Source organism: Ambystoma mexicanum, chromosome 5q, assembly GCF_040938575.1.
Source record: "Ambystoma mexicanum isolate Mex_15411 chromosome 5q, UKY_AmexF1_1, whole genome shotgun sequence".
Taxonomy (NCBI): domain Eukaryota; kingdom Metazoa; phylum Chordata; class Amphibia; order Caudata; family Ambystomatidae; genus Ambystoma; species Ambystoma mexicanum.
Window position 1 is genome coordinate 1,063,025,832 of NC_090933.1, and position 16,558 is coordinate 1,063,042,389.

General features: G+C 44.5%; 1 protein-coding gene across 1 annotated transcript in view; it reads right to left on the bottom strand.

The window, feature by feature from the left end:
• Positions 1 to 16,558, bottom strand: part of HAS2 (hyaluronan synthase 2) — a 53,130-nt gene that overhangs the window by 8,025 nt on the left and 28,547 nt on the right. The window contains exons 2-3 of the mRNA XM_069621566.1: positions 13,399 to 14,025; positions 174 to 275 (exon numbers count right to left, since the gene is read on the bottom strand). Of these exons, the coding sequence (XP_069477667.1) occupies positions 174 to 275; positions 13,399 to 14,025 (729 nt within the window). The remainder of the gene's footprint in view (positions 1 to 173; positions 276 to 13,398; positions 14,026 to 16,558) is intronic.

The following is a 16,558-nucleotide window of genomic DNA, read 5'->3' on the forward strand; positions in this document are numbered from 1 at the left end:
CCATTATACCATTTAAGGAGAGCGGGTGGGACCCTTGCAACCCCCGCTCCTCTTAAATGGTATAATGGGGTACACCTTTACCTGGTCAAGCCACAGCATTTTTTCCGCGATTTATTGTACAGACAACTTTTTTGCCGCGATTTTATTACTGCATACCATATGTCTATATTTACCTGCACATCTCCGCCAACACCACCGACCATGATATCTTCCTCCAAAACTTTCACCATCTCTACGGATGAGGCAGGATCCAGCATGGTATCCGAATCACACACCTGTAAAAATACAAAGTGGCCACATGAGAAAATGGGATTCTAGCAACAATTTAGAGTCTGAATTCTATTTTTATCCAAACGTGAACCCTATTGCATGCTCTTGATTACACTGCAGGACACCGGTGTAAGGGAGCCGAGTTAACCGCCCACTGAAAGAAAACAGTCTTTAAGACTGACATCATGTAGAGTCATCTTTACTATGCTTTCCATGAAGGATATACCTATTTATTATCTAGCTTTACTAGGCTGTAAAGGAGTGATTCAAACACTCACATTTGGCTTCGAGAATGGTACTTATTGTTAAGTGTGTTTGAGCATAGTTTGATGTTTTATAACGTATAATGGAATATGATTTCTGTTATACCATTGTACAATGCCATTAACATAAGTATTACATGAGTGGTTGATAAACAACTATTCGTGACCTCTCGATACGAACAGATTATTGAACAAATAGTGGCTTCAAAGTCCATTATTCAAGGTATTGCTGTCAATCACGTCTGGCAAGCCTAGCATACATCTAGTGAATGGCAACATTCATGTCGCGTGCAGATTGTAACCAATGAAAAGACTGCACTGTGAGCCTGGCCAATTAAATGCATTGTTCTTCAAGCACAGCAATCACTTTGAATAGCCAATGTACACCATGCAGCTAGCTCCCAGTGACAGCAGCTATCAATATTAGCAGGATACTGTAGTGAGCATCTGCAGGAACATGTACTGAGCCCATTGCTAAATCATATGTCAACTTGCACCTGAAATGGAAACCAACCATATCTATAAACATTCAGTACTTTTGATTGCTAGATGCACATGTAGGTTTTTGTAACCAGGATTGTAGAATGATTGTAGTATGATGTCAATAGTGATGTATTTTTGATTCATAATCCATTTTTTTTCATGACAACATCAGGGAGCTGCTACTCTATTGCTTATATCCTGCTCCTGCTCTATGTTGGATTGTTAATAAAGTCGGCTTTGACCATCAATTCGACTATTTCCATTCCCAGCCTCTCCTTTCTACATAAACTGGGGATTCCCCGACCACGTTAACACATTTTTGTTTTTAAGAGACTGAACATTAATCTTGTCCCGGAAATAATGTGGCCAATTTTCCATTTCTTTCTTCTTGATCATCTAATTGAGCATTGAGTGTATGGTTACACTTGGGTGGCTGCCGTTACATCAGCATGCAGGAATGTAATTGGCATTGTGCCATTCATCTAGATTGCAACACCTTATGGGTTTGGGGGCGCTTAACAGGTGTCCTGCACAGCTGTTTTCTAGGAACAGTGGTCATGTTTTAACTAGGACACGCTACATTCTTGACACTTATGTTACTGATAGGGTGCAAAGCATGGCCATAGAATATCCTGAGAAATTTGGAGTACCGTCTTAGTGAGAAGGATTCCCAATGTCCAGTGGTTAAGCAGCCTGTGCTGTTTCCCTGTGCATACTTCTGTTTCGTTTTGGGATAAGCTCACTTATTTACAACACTGCAAGTAGGATATTTTATCTGCTCACTTTTCTCTAATCGATGTGGCTGTTTTACGGGAGTAAACACAGAAAACAACATTCTGCATCTGCAACGTTACCATTTGAGGTATTATTTCGTGCATGGGAAACATTGACAATTTTAATGGCTTTGGATCATGAAAAATACCTGTCTCTAGCATCCTGGCAAAAGCTGCCAAGCACTCTTTTGCAAACTCTTACTCTAATCTAATGTCTTGCGTGTGGGCAGTCCTACTTCTTGTTGATCGCTTGTCTTTTATTATCAGTGCATTGCCACTTGTCAAGTACAAAGCATTAGAGGAGCAATGCCATCATGCTTCCATTAGACATCAATGGCAGCATGATGGGATCACTATCTGGCCTCATTCCGTCCATTCAGATATTCAGCCAATCATTCAAGACAAATGCTGTCCCATGCGTACCTGCAGGAAAATGAAACAATATGATAACTGTTTTGCTAAACCTCACTCGCTTTTGTGGAGGAAACAAATTGGACAAAATGAAGTTATAAACAAGACACAGATATTAAAGAAAAAAAGAGACACAAGACCGGCTGAACTGCTTCCTGCAAGGGTAAAGTTTTACCTCATGAGTGCATCTAATTAGATTTGATTGTGGAAACATGTTAATGAAAAGCAGATGTTTCAACACATTCGCACCCGGGGAAGGGCACTCAGCTGGCGAGAATACACAGTGTACCGTCAGCTGTTTCCAGCCACTCGAGGTCCTTCCCTGGGCAGCACCACCTTTTTTCTATTTTTTTAAAGTGTAGGGCAGCAACAGGAAGCTTCTCCCTATTGCCTCCCCACCCAGAACCCCACCCCCAAAACAAAACATACCTTTTCCCCACCACCTCCCTCACTTCCCACTTACCTGTTGGACTGGAGCTTTGTGCTCCGGTCCCGGCACTCCTCGTGCCCATGGCCGACATAGAAATGGAAAAGGGACTTTGAACCTTTTCCTATGGCGGCAGCCATCTATTTATTTTCTCGGGAGACTAGCATCGTGCACAACCTACAGCCAATCTCCCCCCAAAAATAAAAATAAACCATTTGCACCCTGGATGAACCCTGGGGTGCGAATGGCTATCACTCCCCTTGTCGGTGGGGCGAACATGGTCGGTGACGGCCCACAGCCCTCGCAAAGGCCTGCTGCTGAGGCTCAAACTGTTGGCACGTTACCGGCCATTTTTGCCCCTCAATGCAGGTGTGATTGCTATATTCTGATTGGTGGGTTTCTGCACTATATGAAAGATGAAGATAATGGAGAGTCACGTCACTAAACATATACTGTTAGCCAGCATGATGCCCAGTTGATCTACAAGTACTAGGATTGCTTGTGAATAGTGGGACTGGATATAAACTGCTATATCTTCAAAAAATCAGTGCAGACTGTAAAAAATAAGATTCATGTGAGGACATTTCCCATGACCCTAAATGGTGCCTTGCTAGTGAATGTATATGTCCATTAATGACTGTGAATCAATTTCAGGAAAGCTCTGGCACCTGAGCCAATATTCATAGTCCTGATTTGGATTGGCTTCTGGACCCACCAAATGTTCAAATATGATAAAGTTTTCAAAATATGACGAGGAACCCAGTGAAAAGTATTGAAGCATGAGTTTTAGTGGAGACCAATTGTGTATTTATTGTAATCATTCTGAAACTGCGATGGGATTCAAGTTTTGATTGGGTGGGTGACCAGATTCCTACATACTGTATATTAAAGGAATACCATCAGGCCATCGTAACTACAGATGTTAAAAGATGGCCAGCTGCAAATTCATGCTTCACTGCCCGTAATGTCCTGAAATCCACAAGTATTTCATGCATAAAAAACAGCTGCACTATCTCTTCTATTCTATAAGTAGCTCTTTCATGATATCAGGTCAAATTTGACCGGCCGGGCGGGCATTCGGAAACACATGGCAATACCACAATAAACCATTAACGGTTATCAGATGAGAACATAGGAACCCCGCTTTACTCCATGCACTTTTATGCACTTTTATGGAACTACTATAGTGTGGAGCGGATATAGAGTCGACTCCTAAAATATCACTTAATAAAAGAGCTGACAGGCATATTGCCACTTATGGTGGGAAACTGGTATGTTTACATGGGATTTATAAAGTATGAACCTAGCTTGGTAGCAGTGGTGCACTCTAGGTGGGCAAATGGCGTACAAGGAAAAGCAATGGGCAATATCCTTCATTCACCTGACCCACAGTCACCCCAGACAGAGTGAGCTTAGTTATTTATTTTAATTGGTTATTTATACCACACTTAATATACAGAGGTTTCTAAGCATGGACCCGGGGATCGAACCTGTGTTACCCAGAGGTTTCTAAGCATGGACCCGGGGATCGTACCTGTGTTACTCCGCATCGTCTTGTTTCCAAGGCGAGGCCACGTTGCCCCTGAGCTATCCTCCAGAGACGCTTAATGACTAGCGTGGAGTTTTAACTGCAGACATCCACATGTGAGTAGCTCCCTATATCACTATGTACTCAAAGGAGCTGGGGCTAAGAGTGCAGTTGAAAGTCTTTTGAGAGTTTTATCAAATCCTCCCGTTTTGATGGCATGATCAGCTGCATTGGCTATGTCACTACATAGTATACGTCATCAAACTAAAGTAGAATTACTTTACGCTTATAGGGCCAGACTGAAAACACGCAGGGTATATTGTCTGAAAAGTGAACTACAGAGCATGCAGTGCCATTTTGGTTGCGTAATGTTCCAAAATGCGTCCATTTTGTTTTCAGCTTTAAATGGTTGTCGTTCTTTTCAGTGCACCCAGCACTCTCTTTCTCTTACACTGTCATATCTTGTTAGTTCAAACACACATGTTATGAGTCTCCTTCTTGCTTTGCCAGTGGACACACTCATGTTCAGCCATCTTGGAGAAATTTGACTTGCGTTGTATACATCTAACGGATGGGCAAATGTCCAGGGTAGAATGCAAACATATTAACATGCAGTGCAACAAATGTGTTTTAAAGCCCGCGAAGCGAAGAGCGATGGTGTAGGAGGAACCCCGGCAGAGGGACCAGGTGCAAGTGCGGTCGCTCTTGCCAGAAATCTGTCTTAGGTCCTGCAGCTGCTGACTACGCGCACAACATCCCTTGGTGACCACTGGGAATCCCTTCACCAATGAGACCTAAAACGTATCGGGATCTAAACTGCACTCCTGGATGCAGGGAAGGTACTGGGATGCACGAGCAGAGAATAAGGGCTGAATTTTAAATAGCGCTGCTACACATGATTCCATTGAGGCAACTTTTTTTCGGGTCCTAATTGGACATCGCATTTGTTCGACCATTGGAGCGCCTAGGATTCGCGATGTGCAGCTGTAGAAAAGTTGGCTTGTAAACACAGAGGAATTCATGCCTTGGAGTCGTGTGCTTGCTGCTGAAGGAGAAATGAGTCACAGCATAACAAGACAGGATTCTTCGTGGAAATGAGTACAGTATGCGAAAGACCCAGCAGCCTTCAAATTGGCACGATGCTGCTGTACATTCAAAGGCTGCGGGCAAACGATGCAAGACGATAATTAGGACACGTCTACTGTCTAGCTCGCAAATCCCCCATAAAAACTGAGGTTTGCGTGACAGCCCGCCTAAAAGAGCCTACACCAGTGGCAACATCATAGCAGAGCCTTCACCATTTAGCTACTGACAAGCAACCGTAAGGATATTGTGTCAAAAACTGTACATGAAGCCAACTCTTATAGGCAAGCCCATAGAATGGAGGCTATAGACAGAATCCCTACTAGTTTATAAAGGTTTAGAGGCACATGTTTGGGATAGGCAGATTCAGAGACAAGCGGTATGAGCAAACATTTCATGAGCATAAAATAGCATTTGCAGGTAACAAGAAATCGCATCTAAAGGGCATTTTTTTTAACTTAAACCTTTCAGCATCATGCAAAGAAGATGCTTAGCCAATCAGAAGCCTTAGCTTGAGAGTCATAGCGATCACTAACGTAGGTGTTGCGTGGCAGCAGAGTGGAGGCAAACATCCTCTCTCTGTTTTGGGTTCATCTCGGTTGCTCACCATCATTCCATCGACATGTGGCCAGGGTCCTCCACCCTGAAGGCTTTCATCTGGAGTGTGGTGGGTCAGGGTTTCCTGAAGACACCGGGTGAGTTGGAAAAAGGTGGCAAAGGCTCAGAACTGGGCTGGGTGAAGACAAGTCTAGGAATCAATGCATTCAGGGGTCTGACAAGTTCTGGGTGAAATGCAGGAAACAGGGAAGTGCGACTGGAGTACCATAAGACTGGTGCCAGGCCATAAAGATGATCCAGTAAGAAGTATGGGACAAGAATAGCAGGCTGCGGATATCTTTATCGGACACCTGTGTTTGCAATATTGATTATTTTCGATAATCCTCTTACTGAGACATTTGGCACCTGACTCAGACCCATACAGAAGCTGCAAAGTAATAATGATCAGTATTGTCACTGGATACACATATGATATGATATGATATCATAAGGCGTTTATAATGCGCCTAAACACAAGTGTTTCAAGGCGCGACAAGGCAAGGAAGGCGAAACAGAGGGAGGACAGAGACAACGATCTTACTAGGCAAAGTGACATTGAGATCACGCAAGTGCAGGGGTGGGGGAGGGGAAACGTGCCAGGGGAAAGGGGAGGGGCAGTGCTGTACATGGGATCAAAACAATAGTAAGAAGTGCGGCCAGCAGGTGGCAGGTGCAAGGGTCAGTGCAGACAGCAGGTGCCCAAAAGTGCAGCTAGGGGTACTGTAGCATTACAGACACAGACCCAAGTGCACGGGTTGCTGGGAGGCAGTGCGGGTGTGCAACTGGGTGGGCAGGGACCTGGGCCTGAAATCAGAGGTTGGCCAGATGACCAGTGCAGTATTAGACAGGAAATTAGCAGGGGAGAGGAAGAGAGTAGGCAGAAGCAAAGAGGAAGTTCTTGAGGTGCTTCCGGAACCAGAGATGGTTCTCCTCAATTTTCAGAGAGGCAGGGAGGTTGTTCCAGAGGGAGGCCCCAGCCAAAGAAAGAGATCTACCACCAACTCATTTCTTGGATAAGCGACTGACCCTGAGGTAGTTGGAAGTAGAGGAGCGAAGAGCTTTAGTAGGAAGGTATTTTCGAAGGGAGAGTTGAAGGTATTGAGGCCCCTGCCCCAGAAGGCCTTGTGGACAATGCAGAGGGTCTTGAACTTAATCCTCGTTGCCACTGAGAGCCAGTGCAGAGATTTCAGTCCTGGAGAGATACGATCCCTGAGCTTGTGGCCAAGGACAAGTCTCACAGTTCTGTTCTGGATGAGTTGCAGAAAGGCGGAGAGTAGAAGCAGGCAGATTTAGAAAGAGGCTGTTGCAGTAGTCCAGCCTACAGAACACCAGAGCTCTAGAGACAGTGAGCTTCTGGGGGAAGGAGAGGAAAGGAAGAATACCTCTGAGGAGGTGCAGCTGGTAGTTTGATTTCATGTTCATTTTTCCTCATGTTTATTCTCTCTGAATAGCCTAAAATGTAACTGGGCTTTGGTACTTTATGTATCAATAAACCCATGTATAATTGAAATAACTAAAGATGGTCATTACAAATTATTTCCCCAATTCAAAGGTACACATGTTATGGACCTCAGAAAGGGCAGAGGCAGAATGAAGCTTGGCTCGAGTCAAGTTACTGGATGGTTTGACAAAACTTGTTGGTTAATGGCGCTGGCTGGTGGCTTGAGTCACACCTGGGCAGGTGATAAGCCAAATCAACTATCTTACCAGATATCACTGGACTGTTTCTAATGTACCGAAAAGATGTGTAAACGTACTTGCCTGTGACATCATGAAATAGTAACAATGATCAGAGCTGGACAATGAACACGCTAAAACCGCACTCTTGCCTTACACTTGTTGTTAGAGGCAGATAAACGTATGTTTAGAAGCGATAACTTAAGACACTTTGAGGATTTCAGGAATGTGCTAAAGCAGCTTTTCCACCTCATCATTACGTAACAGAAGAGGGAGCAATGGGCAAAAGACCCAAACCAGTTGGTGTTGAGGCCAAATAAATCTTGGAAAAGCTGCCGTGCTTGGATTCTGAGCTCGTTCATAGGTTTTCCCCTGTGCAGCATTGCAATGTGCAGAATGCCGCTGGATTCCCACGCTCATTTTAGAGTTGGGGGAATCTGTGCAAATCACAAGTTGTACCAAGTTGTGCTGCACCAGAAAAAATAAAAGAAGCAGAATTCAACTATTTGCATTGGTTTGCTGGATGGCGAATGGAATGCAATGGAAGACAATGCCACATACCCCCGGCTGTGCGTACAGTGGTGATTTAAGGAGATTCAGACACGTGTGCACTTAGGGGGCCAGCAAACCAGGTTACCCCACATCATCCTTGCAGTGACTCTTTCGTGCACTTCCACCAAGAAGCAGAATGAAATAAAAGCGCCTCAAAATCTGCACACATTATCATGTCATCCAAACAAGGAAACAGTGGTGTGCGGAATGAGTCCCTTTGTTTGCTCATGCTGACGACGGTGGCTGTTCTCATTAACAACAATTATGCTTCAAAAAAATCAGAAACGTGTGTTTTAATGCCTATTGAGATCAATTCAAAATAGTGAAACGGTAATTTTTCATTTAATTACATGTCAGGTATGTAAAGAAAAGATGTTTTTTCTCTGCATGATATGATATGGTATGAGATTGTATGTGTATTGCGCTCATACACAGGTGTTTCAGAGCGCGGCAAGGCAGGGGCGGGGAAACAAGGGAGAACGAAACAAGGATCTTACTAGGCCCAGTGACCTTGAGAACGTGCAAGTGCAGGGGTGCATGCGGCGCAGAGCAAGAAGTGGAGAAGTGGCCCAAGTGCACAAGTGCACACAGACAGGGGATCAAGGGACATGGCATGAGTGCACGGGATGTGTGTACACTGTCACAGAGGACCCGTGCTGTACATGAAGTGTGAGAAGGGCGTGCTCATGTGTCAGTGTTTACTCATAACTACAGTGCTATTGAGTGGAGGCCCACCAGAAGGTGGCCGCCCCGAAGCATCCTTCGGCTGGGTTTCAATACAAGTCGCCGTCCACATTCCATTCCCACGCCTCACTCTACTTCCAGGAGAATAAAGAAGCGGGCGAATAAGGAAGGGTGACGTATTTGTAAGCAACAGTAATGGACAGCTGTTCACTTGATGTGACAGCTGCCCGTACACATGTTGGTATTTGTTTGCCCGGGACAACAGAAGCAACTCGCAGTAGGAGGGCATTCCAGGACTTGTGGTTACTAGGATCAGGCCCACTGCCTGTAAAACAGAAAGCTCTCGCTGTCAAGACATGCCAGGCAGAGCTCAATGATGTGCTTTAGTAATATGTTTTCAATTGGCATGCAGAACGCATGGAGCTCTAATCTGGCAGCTAAATTGCCATCTTTCCAGCAAGGGCCTTAATCCCGGCTACCAAAATATACAAAACCCTTTGTGCCGCATGGCAAATTGTGTTGCTTTCCTGTTCCTAAATTGCAAACATGTGTCATGTAAAAATGCAAGTGTACTGTATACTGTGCAGTGCTGTCCCACTGAACAGGATCCTTCTTCTGACCACATCCTGGCTACCGTTATCTGGTCTCGGCTGCTCTTCACACACCATACGTTTCTAGATGCTGATGCTACAAGATACATTCCCCGCAAATTACCCTGATGCTCCTCGGAACTTGGTCCGCACTATCCCAAATACTTCAAATAATGAAAGTAGCAGGTTGTCCCATTGACATTGTCCACTCCCTTAAGCCATCCAACAGCAAGAAAACATCTTCTGCAAGCAGTGATGGAAGTGAGTGGGAACGGTCGGGACCGGTGTCCTGCTGCTTTTATGTTTTTCTTTGGACCATTTCTCTGCTTTCACGATTACATTCAATATTCTCTATAGATGATTTGTCCATTCATGTCCCTGTGCAAGTGTAATGGGAGCCTTAGCTACTAGGCACTTAGACTATTGGAATACCCCGGCCGCAACACTTGTCACACGCTGTACTATGCTTCCACCTAACCTCTCCCCTGCCGAGACCACAGTTCCACTACTTTTTTCGGTAGACTTTCTCCACTGTCTGCAAGGTCATGGTGCTCCGAGAGTGGGCCTTCTTCCGTAACTCTGCCCCGGGCCACTCTCCATCTCCCCCTTTCTCAGAATATTTTTGCTGCTCTGAGAATGGACAACTCTCTTTCCTGGACCACTGCCACTCGAGCAGGCGGGGCGGAGAAGTAACAAATCTTCTGTATGGGCTCCAAATCTCGAGGCAACATTATCCAGATGTAATAGATCTGAAAGGGAGGGCCCTTCCCTTCAGTGTTCCTTTGGGGTCAGGGAGACCTGTCTGACTCATGTTCAAGGGAACCTGAGCTTTATGGGATTTCAGGAATAAGATGTGGTGAATTAGAGCATTGCATTACTGAATGTCCGCACCACTGAAAAGGCACCGAGCCAGGCAGAGTGTCCCGAAAGCATTCTCGCTCTTGAGCGCGATTTGACCAAAGATCTACCGGTCTCTGTTACCGCTGTACGATACTTTGCTTCAACTTAAAAAAAGGACGTGACTGCAGTGCATTGTTCCTTCAGACATGTGCACCATTGAACTGACACTAACAGCTGGAACCGTCGCATTGGGAGTTTTCTTCCGCTCCAGCATTATGCATCCCAAAGGGATGGCTGGGCATTCACTGCCGTCAACATTTTCATAATGACTATTCCATACAGCGAGTAATGTGCTTAGTGCACGCCTAGTGGTACTGCCAAACCGTAAGTGCACAGAACTTCCAAAGTCTGGAAACGTGAGTACCAGAGTCTGAACCGAGAAATTAAGAGATGAAACCTGAAGAATCTCAAGAGTCAGTGAGCAGCCATCGTTCCAGCAGGGAGAAGAAGTGGAAGAGATCATAGTTCAGTTGACTTTTTGATATGCTGTACACATGTCTTTCAAAATCAAGATGAACTGGGGATTTTTCAGGTACTTAATTATTTGATTCTCCATAAGTGAAGGCAATGCGCGCAGCCACGATTGGATTCACCAGCTGGAGTCACCACATTGGGTGATCCTGAGTCCAACTACCAGTAGCAACCAAGTGTGACTTTTTGGTGGGTGTCAAAATCCTGGTTCCAGCTCTGATCCTGTGATTTCCCATTAGCTGGTGCAACTTGAACTTGCCATCGCTTGAACTCTGTTTTCCAGGGTTCAAAGGGCAATGCTAGTGTTCGAATTAGTAAAGAGACAGCAACATGTAATTGGTTCTGCTTTTGAAAATAATTTGATGCTGCTCCTTTTATTCTATTTTGACAGACATATTTCTTTGGTGATATATCTTTGCCGTGGCACCTTTGTTGCCACAGTAGGGTTGTCACAAGGCCAATATAACCGTTTTTTGTGTTGTTGTCATTCCCGTTTCCCCCGTCCCATCCTGTCTTGTGGCGCCTGGAAACACTTGTGTATAGGCACCATACAAATGTCCAATAAATAAAAAAATAAAATGTGCGGAGGGTATTTAACAGATTGCACTTGAATCGATGGTCTTCAATGCGACAGAGTGGGTACTCTGGGGCTAGGGATGCAGGCAGGGATCTGTAGGCAGTGGGTGTGTAAATGGTGGGAAGGGGCTTGGATAGACGATGAAAAACCCAGAAGGGATGGGATGTGGAGGAAGCCGTTGCCTGCCCAAGAGGTACATGTGGGGAGGATTGTTCGGATAGCGGGAGAGGAAGATGTGCAGAACGTGAGGACCTTCCCATCGCACTACCATGAGACATGGGGTACAGGATTCAGGGGGGATTCCCCACCCAAGCCGCGGGTCGGGTTGGCACAGTGGAAGCAGGAACTGAAAGAGCTCTGAGGTGTTTGCTGAATGATAAGGACCTGCACACTGTTTTATCTTTTGTGTAAGAGTTTTGGGGAAGCTCACAACCCTTGACTTAAGGGTGCATAGATTGCATCAGTCAAGCATAGGAAGCCTCTTGAGTTATGACACTGACACTATCACGAGCGTCGACACTAACACTGCGTATACAGTCATCAAAAGGATGTACTGACTTATTTAATGTAAGTATTAAGTATATGAATTGGTTGTTGTCGCATGAAATGTCCTTCATACAAATATCCATCAAGAGACCTTTCATCACAAATTGATGGTTTGTCTGATCTAAGTTTCTTCTTTTTTTTTTTAAAACGAGACTCTCACAACTATGTCAAATACTTAATAGGGTGTAGCAGTTCAAATAAACACTGTCTACATACATTCCTAAGGCTGCTAGCAACATTCCCACACTATGCAACAGTTCTACCTAACCTGCAACGGAGGGAACGCTTTCCAAATGCCCATGGGCCCTCATTGAACTCATTGTCTAATGTTTGAATCAGAGATGCCCTAGACTCAGGTGCTATTAATGCCGAACACACTGGGTTAACTGTGGCAGGTGCAGCGAAACACCTGCTGCAATCATTGCTGTTTCCGGGAGTGCACTGGATTACTGGAATCCCGCAGCATGGTCTGTCTTCGAAACAATGAACCCTGACAAAGCGGAGGCATTAACCACTGCTTTCTCATGGTGGCCATCACGATTATTTGAGGATGCGTGCAGGGATGCCGTTCTCTGTTATGGCTATGTAGCCCTCCACAAATAGTAAGTGCCAAGATCTCTGCTACAGAGTAGGCGGAACTCCGCGCTGTGAGTAAACCACGACCCAGCTTTGAGGGGGGACAGGCCACTCCACCAGTGTATGTCCAGGTCAAAGCAAAATGTAGACTACAGTTAGTCTACATTTTACTCCTAGCTCAAATAGTTGCTAGTCCCACTACAGAACCCATAATGGCATCAAGTCCAAGGCTGAGCAGAGAATTCCTGATTTACCTGAACCATGTTCATATGCAGGGAAGGCCACTCCCAAATGTGAACTCTCAGTTGGTGACCACTGGTGATCTATAAGTGGTCAGATACCCAAAAGCATCCTTTGCATTACTTACGGTAATCAGTGACATTTTCATACCCCCATAGTAGCACTGGTGGATTACCAAGGTACTAGGCCTTGATATAAAAGCATAAGCATTACTTTCTCATTCACTATGGGGGCAGGTGTCTTTTGTGTGTGTGTGTGTGTGTCTCTGTCTGTCTATCTGTCTGTGTGTGTGTGTCGCTTTCTGTCTGTGTGTGTGTGTTTGTGTGTGTGTGTGTGTTGTTGCACGCGTATTCACTTTTTTTTTATTTTTATTTTTAAGAAATCAGAGCATTGCCAGCCTAACATTAAAAATACGGTTTTTTGCATGTGGTTCATATTCACATCATGGCCTTTTCAGTAGACATTAAAAATAACAATTCTATGTAGACTAACTGGGGGCGATGGAATGGGCGTATAAAAGCGACCTATTTTTAGTATGAACAAGCTCGTGCAGTGCTGTGCCACTACTTCTAAACGACGAAGAAACATGCACTTTCAGAACTCCTGCTGCATTCATGAACAGACTGAAAGGAGCACTGTGCTCAGGAGAGACCTGGATATTCTATAACATGCTGTGTGAAGCCCTCCTACAAAAGCCTCTTTCTCCCATACGTGTTTGCGTTGGCGTTCAGTGGGACTTTCGAAACCTACCTGCACATAATCCACGCTTCTGCCCAGTGCTTTGAAGGCCGTGTACATGACTTCTCTTTTCCCGCCCCACTTCTGCATGATGCACACCGACTTGTTGGAGAGGACGAGCTGAGTGACGTGCTGCATGCTCTCTTTGTGTGCCTCGTCGGTCTCATTCGGGCCTTTCCTGTGGAAGTTGTTTGCCCATCGGTATGTGGCAGACTTGTCCCTGCCCATGATTTCGCTGAAGATGTCCATCATGTAGACGTCATCTTCGGAGTTGCCGTCAATCACCATAATCACCTGTATGCCGGGGTAGGTGAGCCTTTTGACGGAGAGTAAACATTTCCTCAGGTAGTCAGGGTCTTCCTGGTAGGCCGCGATGCAAAGTGCAACCGTCTTGTTGAGCTTGATTGGCGTCTCAAGAGACCGTCTCATTTTTTTGTGTTCTAAAAAGGCAAAGAGGCTTTGGATGATGAGATGAAGTGAGAGGATTGCACCATAGAGACCAAAAGAGAAATAGTAGTTGTCCGTCTGGATGAATTGGTAGCCAACAATGTAAGCAGCTGTGATGCCGAGGAGGAGTGAGACACCAAACATTGTCGTTCCCAGTATCCGTAGGATGTTTATGAACCTTTCACAATGCATCTGCAACAAAAAAAACACACAGCATGATGAGTGCATGACTTCTCAGGGTGTGAAATATTTACACATCATGGCTAACCAGAATCAAGCTACATTTGGCCCATTCAGTGTCATGAGGGTCAATGAATTGGAATCTGCCAGACTATTTGGATGGGAGGGCAATATTGACCAACATCACGTGCAAACAAAAATGAGAGCTACTATCTGAATAGAAGTGTGCTTAAGAGAATACAAAGGTTGGTTTGGGAAGTAACATATGCCACCACCAAATGGAGTCTTATATGAAACAGTCTCAAAAGTTTACAAGTTTTTGACCGCAGGTCTAATCAATAAAACTAGTAATTGACCACTACCTGACTTATGGTTCTGTGTTGTGTTCATTTATTTGTTTCAGCTGAAACCACATGTGCGGCTGCAATAGATTGTATCACTAGAGCAAGGTTGTCCAACTCCAGGCCTCGAAGGCCAGAAACTGACAGGTTTTCAGATTATCCCTCATTAATATTCATGAGCAAAAATGTGTGTACATTTAGAATCGGTGTATGCAAATTCATCTCATGAATATTAATGAGGGTTATCCTGAAAATTGGACATGGATCCGGCCCTCGAGACCTGGAGTTGGACAACAATGAACTAGAGACTAGCAGCATCCTACCCACAGCTCATGGCATCCAGCATATTTTTTCATAATCTCGGTGGAAATTGCCAGTGTCCATCCACTTTACCAACCCACTAAATCCTGTCAAATGAAGAACATGCCACGAATTCCTACTATGGCAAATCTGCTGCAAGGCTCCTGGCACGGGGGTCTGAGTTAATACACATACAGAAAACGATGTTTCCTTTGCTGGCATCTGCACTGAGAACTGCATTATACAGGTGCTAATATGTCAAACAATCACCGGATAGGGTCTATATGACAGCCTACAGGTTCTGCAACCTGTCACATGTTTTGGATTACAACATCCATACTCCATAGCCACACTTTTAGCTAGAAACATAAAAGCAAAGCTACATATACTGTGCAAAGTGATCAATGTGTTTTTTAAATGATACACAATAACCTTTCATCTGATCTTTCAAGCCCTGCTTTGGCATTTTTTATTTGTTTTTATTACTGAATTAGTTTCTAAAGTTAAACCTTTTTCACATAAAAAAAATCCATAAACAGCATGAAACAGTTGTCTAAAACATACCAACTGTAAAAACAGAAGTGACTAATACACACCTCAGACATTATACAAGTGAATTATATAGATATTGCATTCAAACGTAACATTTGAGAAATACTATTCCCTGCCATGGAACTGGCCCACAACCTTTCCTCTTCCAGGGCAGTCTGATAATCCTTCCCCTGCACGTGCTTGTGCTTACTGGGTGTAGTGGCTTGACGGTGCAAAGGGGGTGCTTTAGGGTTTCTAAGCCATTTTCCTTCTTACAAAGGCGGCACTATCTCTTCCCCTTGGGCGTCGACTTCCTGGGGGGCTATTACTTGTAGAGTGGGCAGTTGATTAAGTTCGCATGTAAGGTAAACATCCCTGGCACGCTGGCACGGGAACAACAACATTTTAAAGGTTTGTTCCAAGAGTTCGACTGGCCAATTCGCAACAAGCATAACGGAAGTGGCGATAACGATACGTATGCTGTGCAGTGTGACTGATCATCACTTCATCATCATAAGAACACTTTTTCTGATCTTTCAAGCTCCCTTTTGGTTTTTTAGTGTTAAAGTTAGATTCAAACGTGTGACTTTCCAATTAGCAAGAAGCATCATGAAAGCATTACATGTAACAATGAATTGGGACTGTATGACTTCACTCACAAGTAATGTTTTTCCAGGGGTTTTACACATTCTGGAAATAACACCATGAAAATAAAGCTCTTCGGACCTCCAAAAACATCAAAGCCATGTTATCGCACATAAAATGGCCACAACATGTTCCCGGTCCTACTAATTCCTTCCTCTGTTCTCATTTTCCAGCTTTTGTCAGCTGTGTTATATATATGAGAATACTGGTCGTCAGAACATCTGTTCTCCGCAGCTGAGGTTGAAGCACCACCCTCTTACCTCATGCGTCTGCAGACTATCCCAGATCAGTTATTTGGAAGACTACAGTGGAAAGAAACCCATATGTTAGGCCTGGATTCCTATAGCACTCCTGAAGGTCCTTCATATATGTTTGACCTGAACGCCAAAAGACGTTTGTGGAGGCAAACGGTGGGGTCTTTTACGTTCCTTGCTGTTTAGCTGCCTATATAGACCGGCAGAGGCTAGAGGGCATTATCAAGGTCTTTTCTCTCGTCTTCTCACCGTTCCTGCCCATCTCCAGGCAGCTCCGAGCCACACCCCAACTTGAGACCATTGCCCTACGCTATTTTAAACCCTATTCTGTTGCTCCCAAAAAAAATCAACATTGGCTCATTTGTGGAAAAGGGAAATATTAAGAATAATTGCCAATTCATTTATAATTCTCCATTTATTGAACGAGAGCATGTGCAGATTAGTAATTATAGTGGGTTATTTATGAAGCACTTA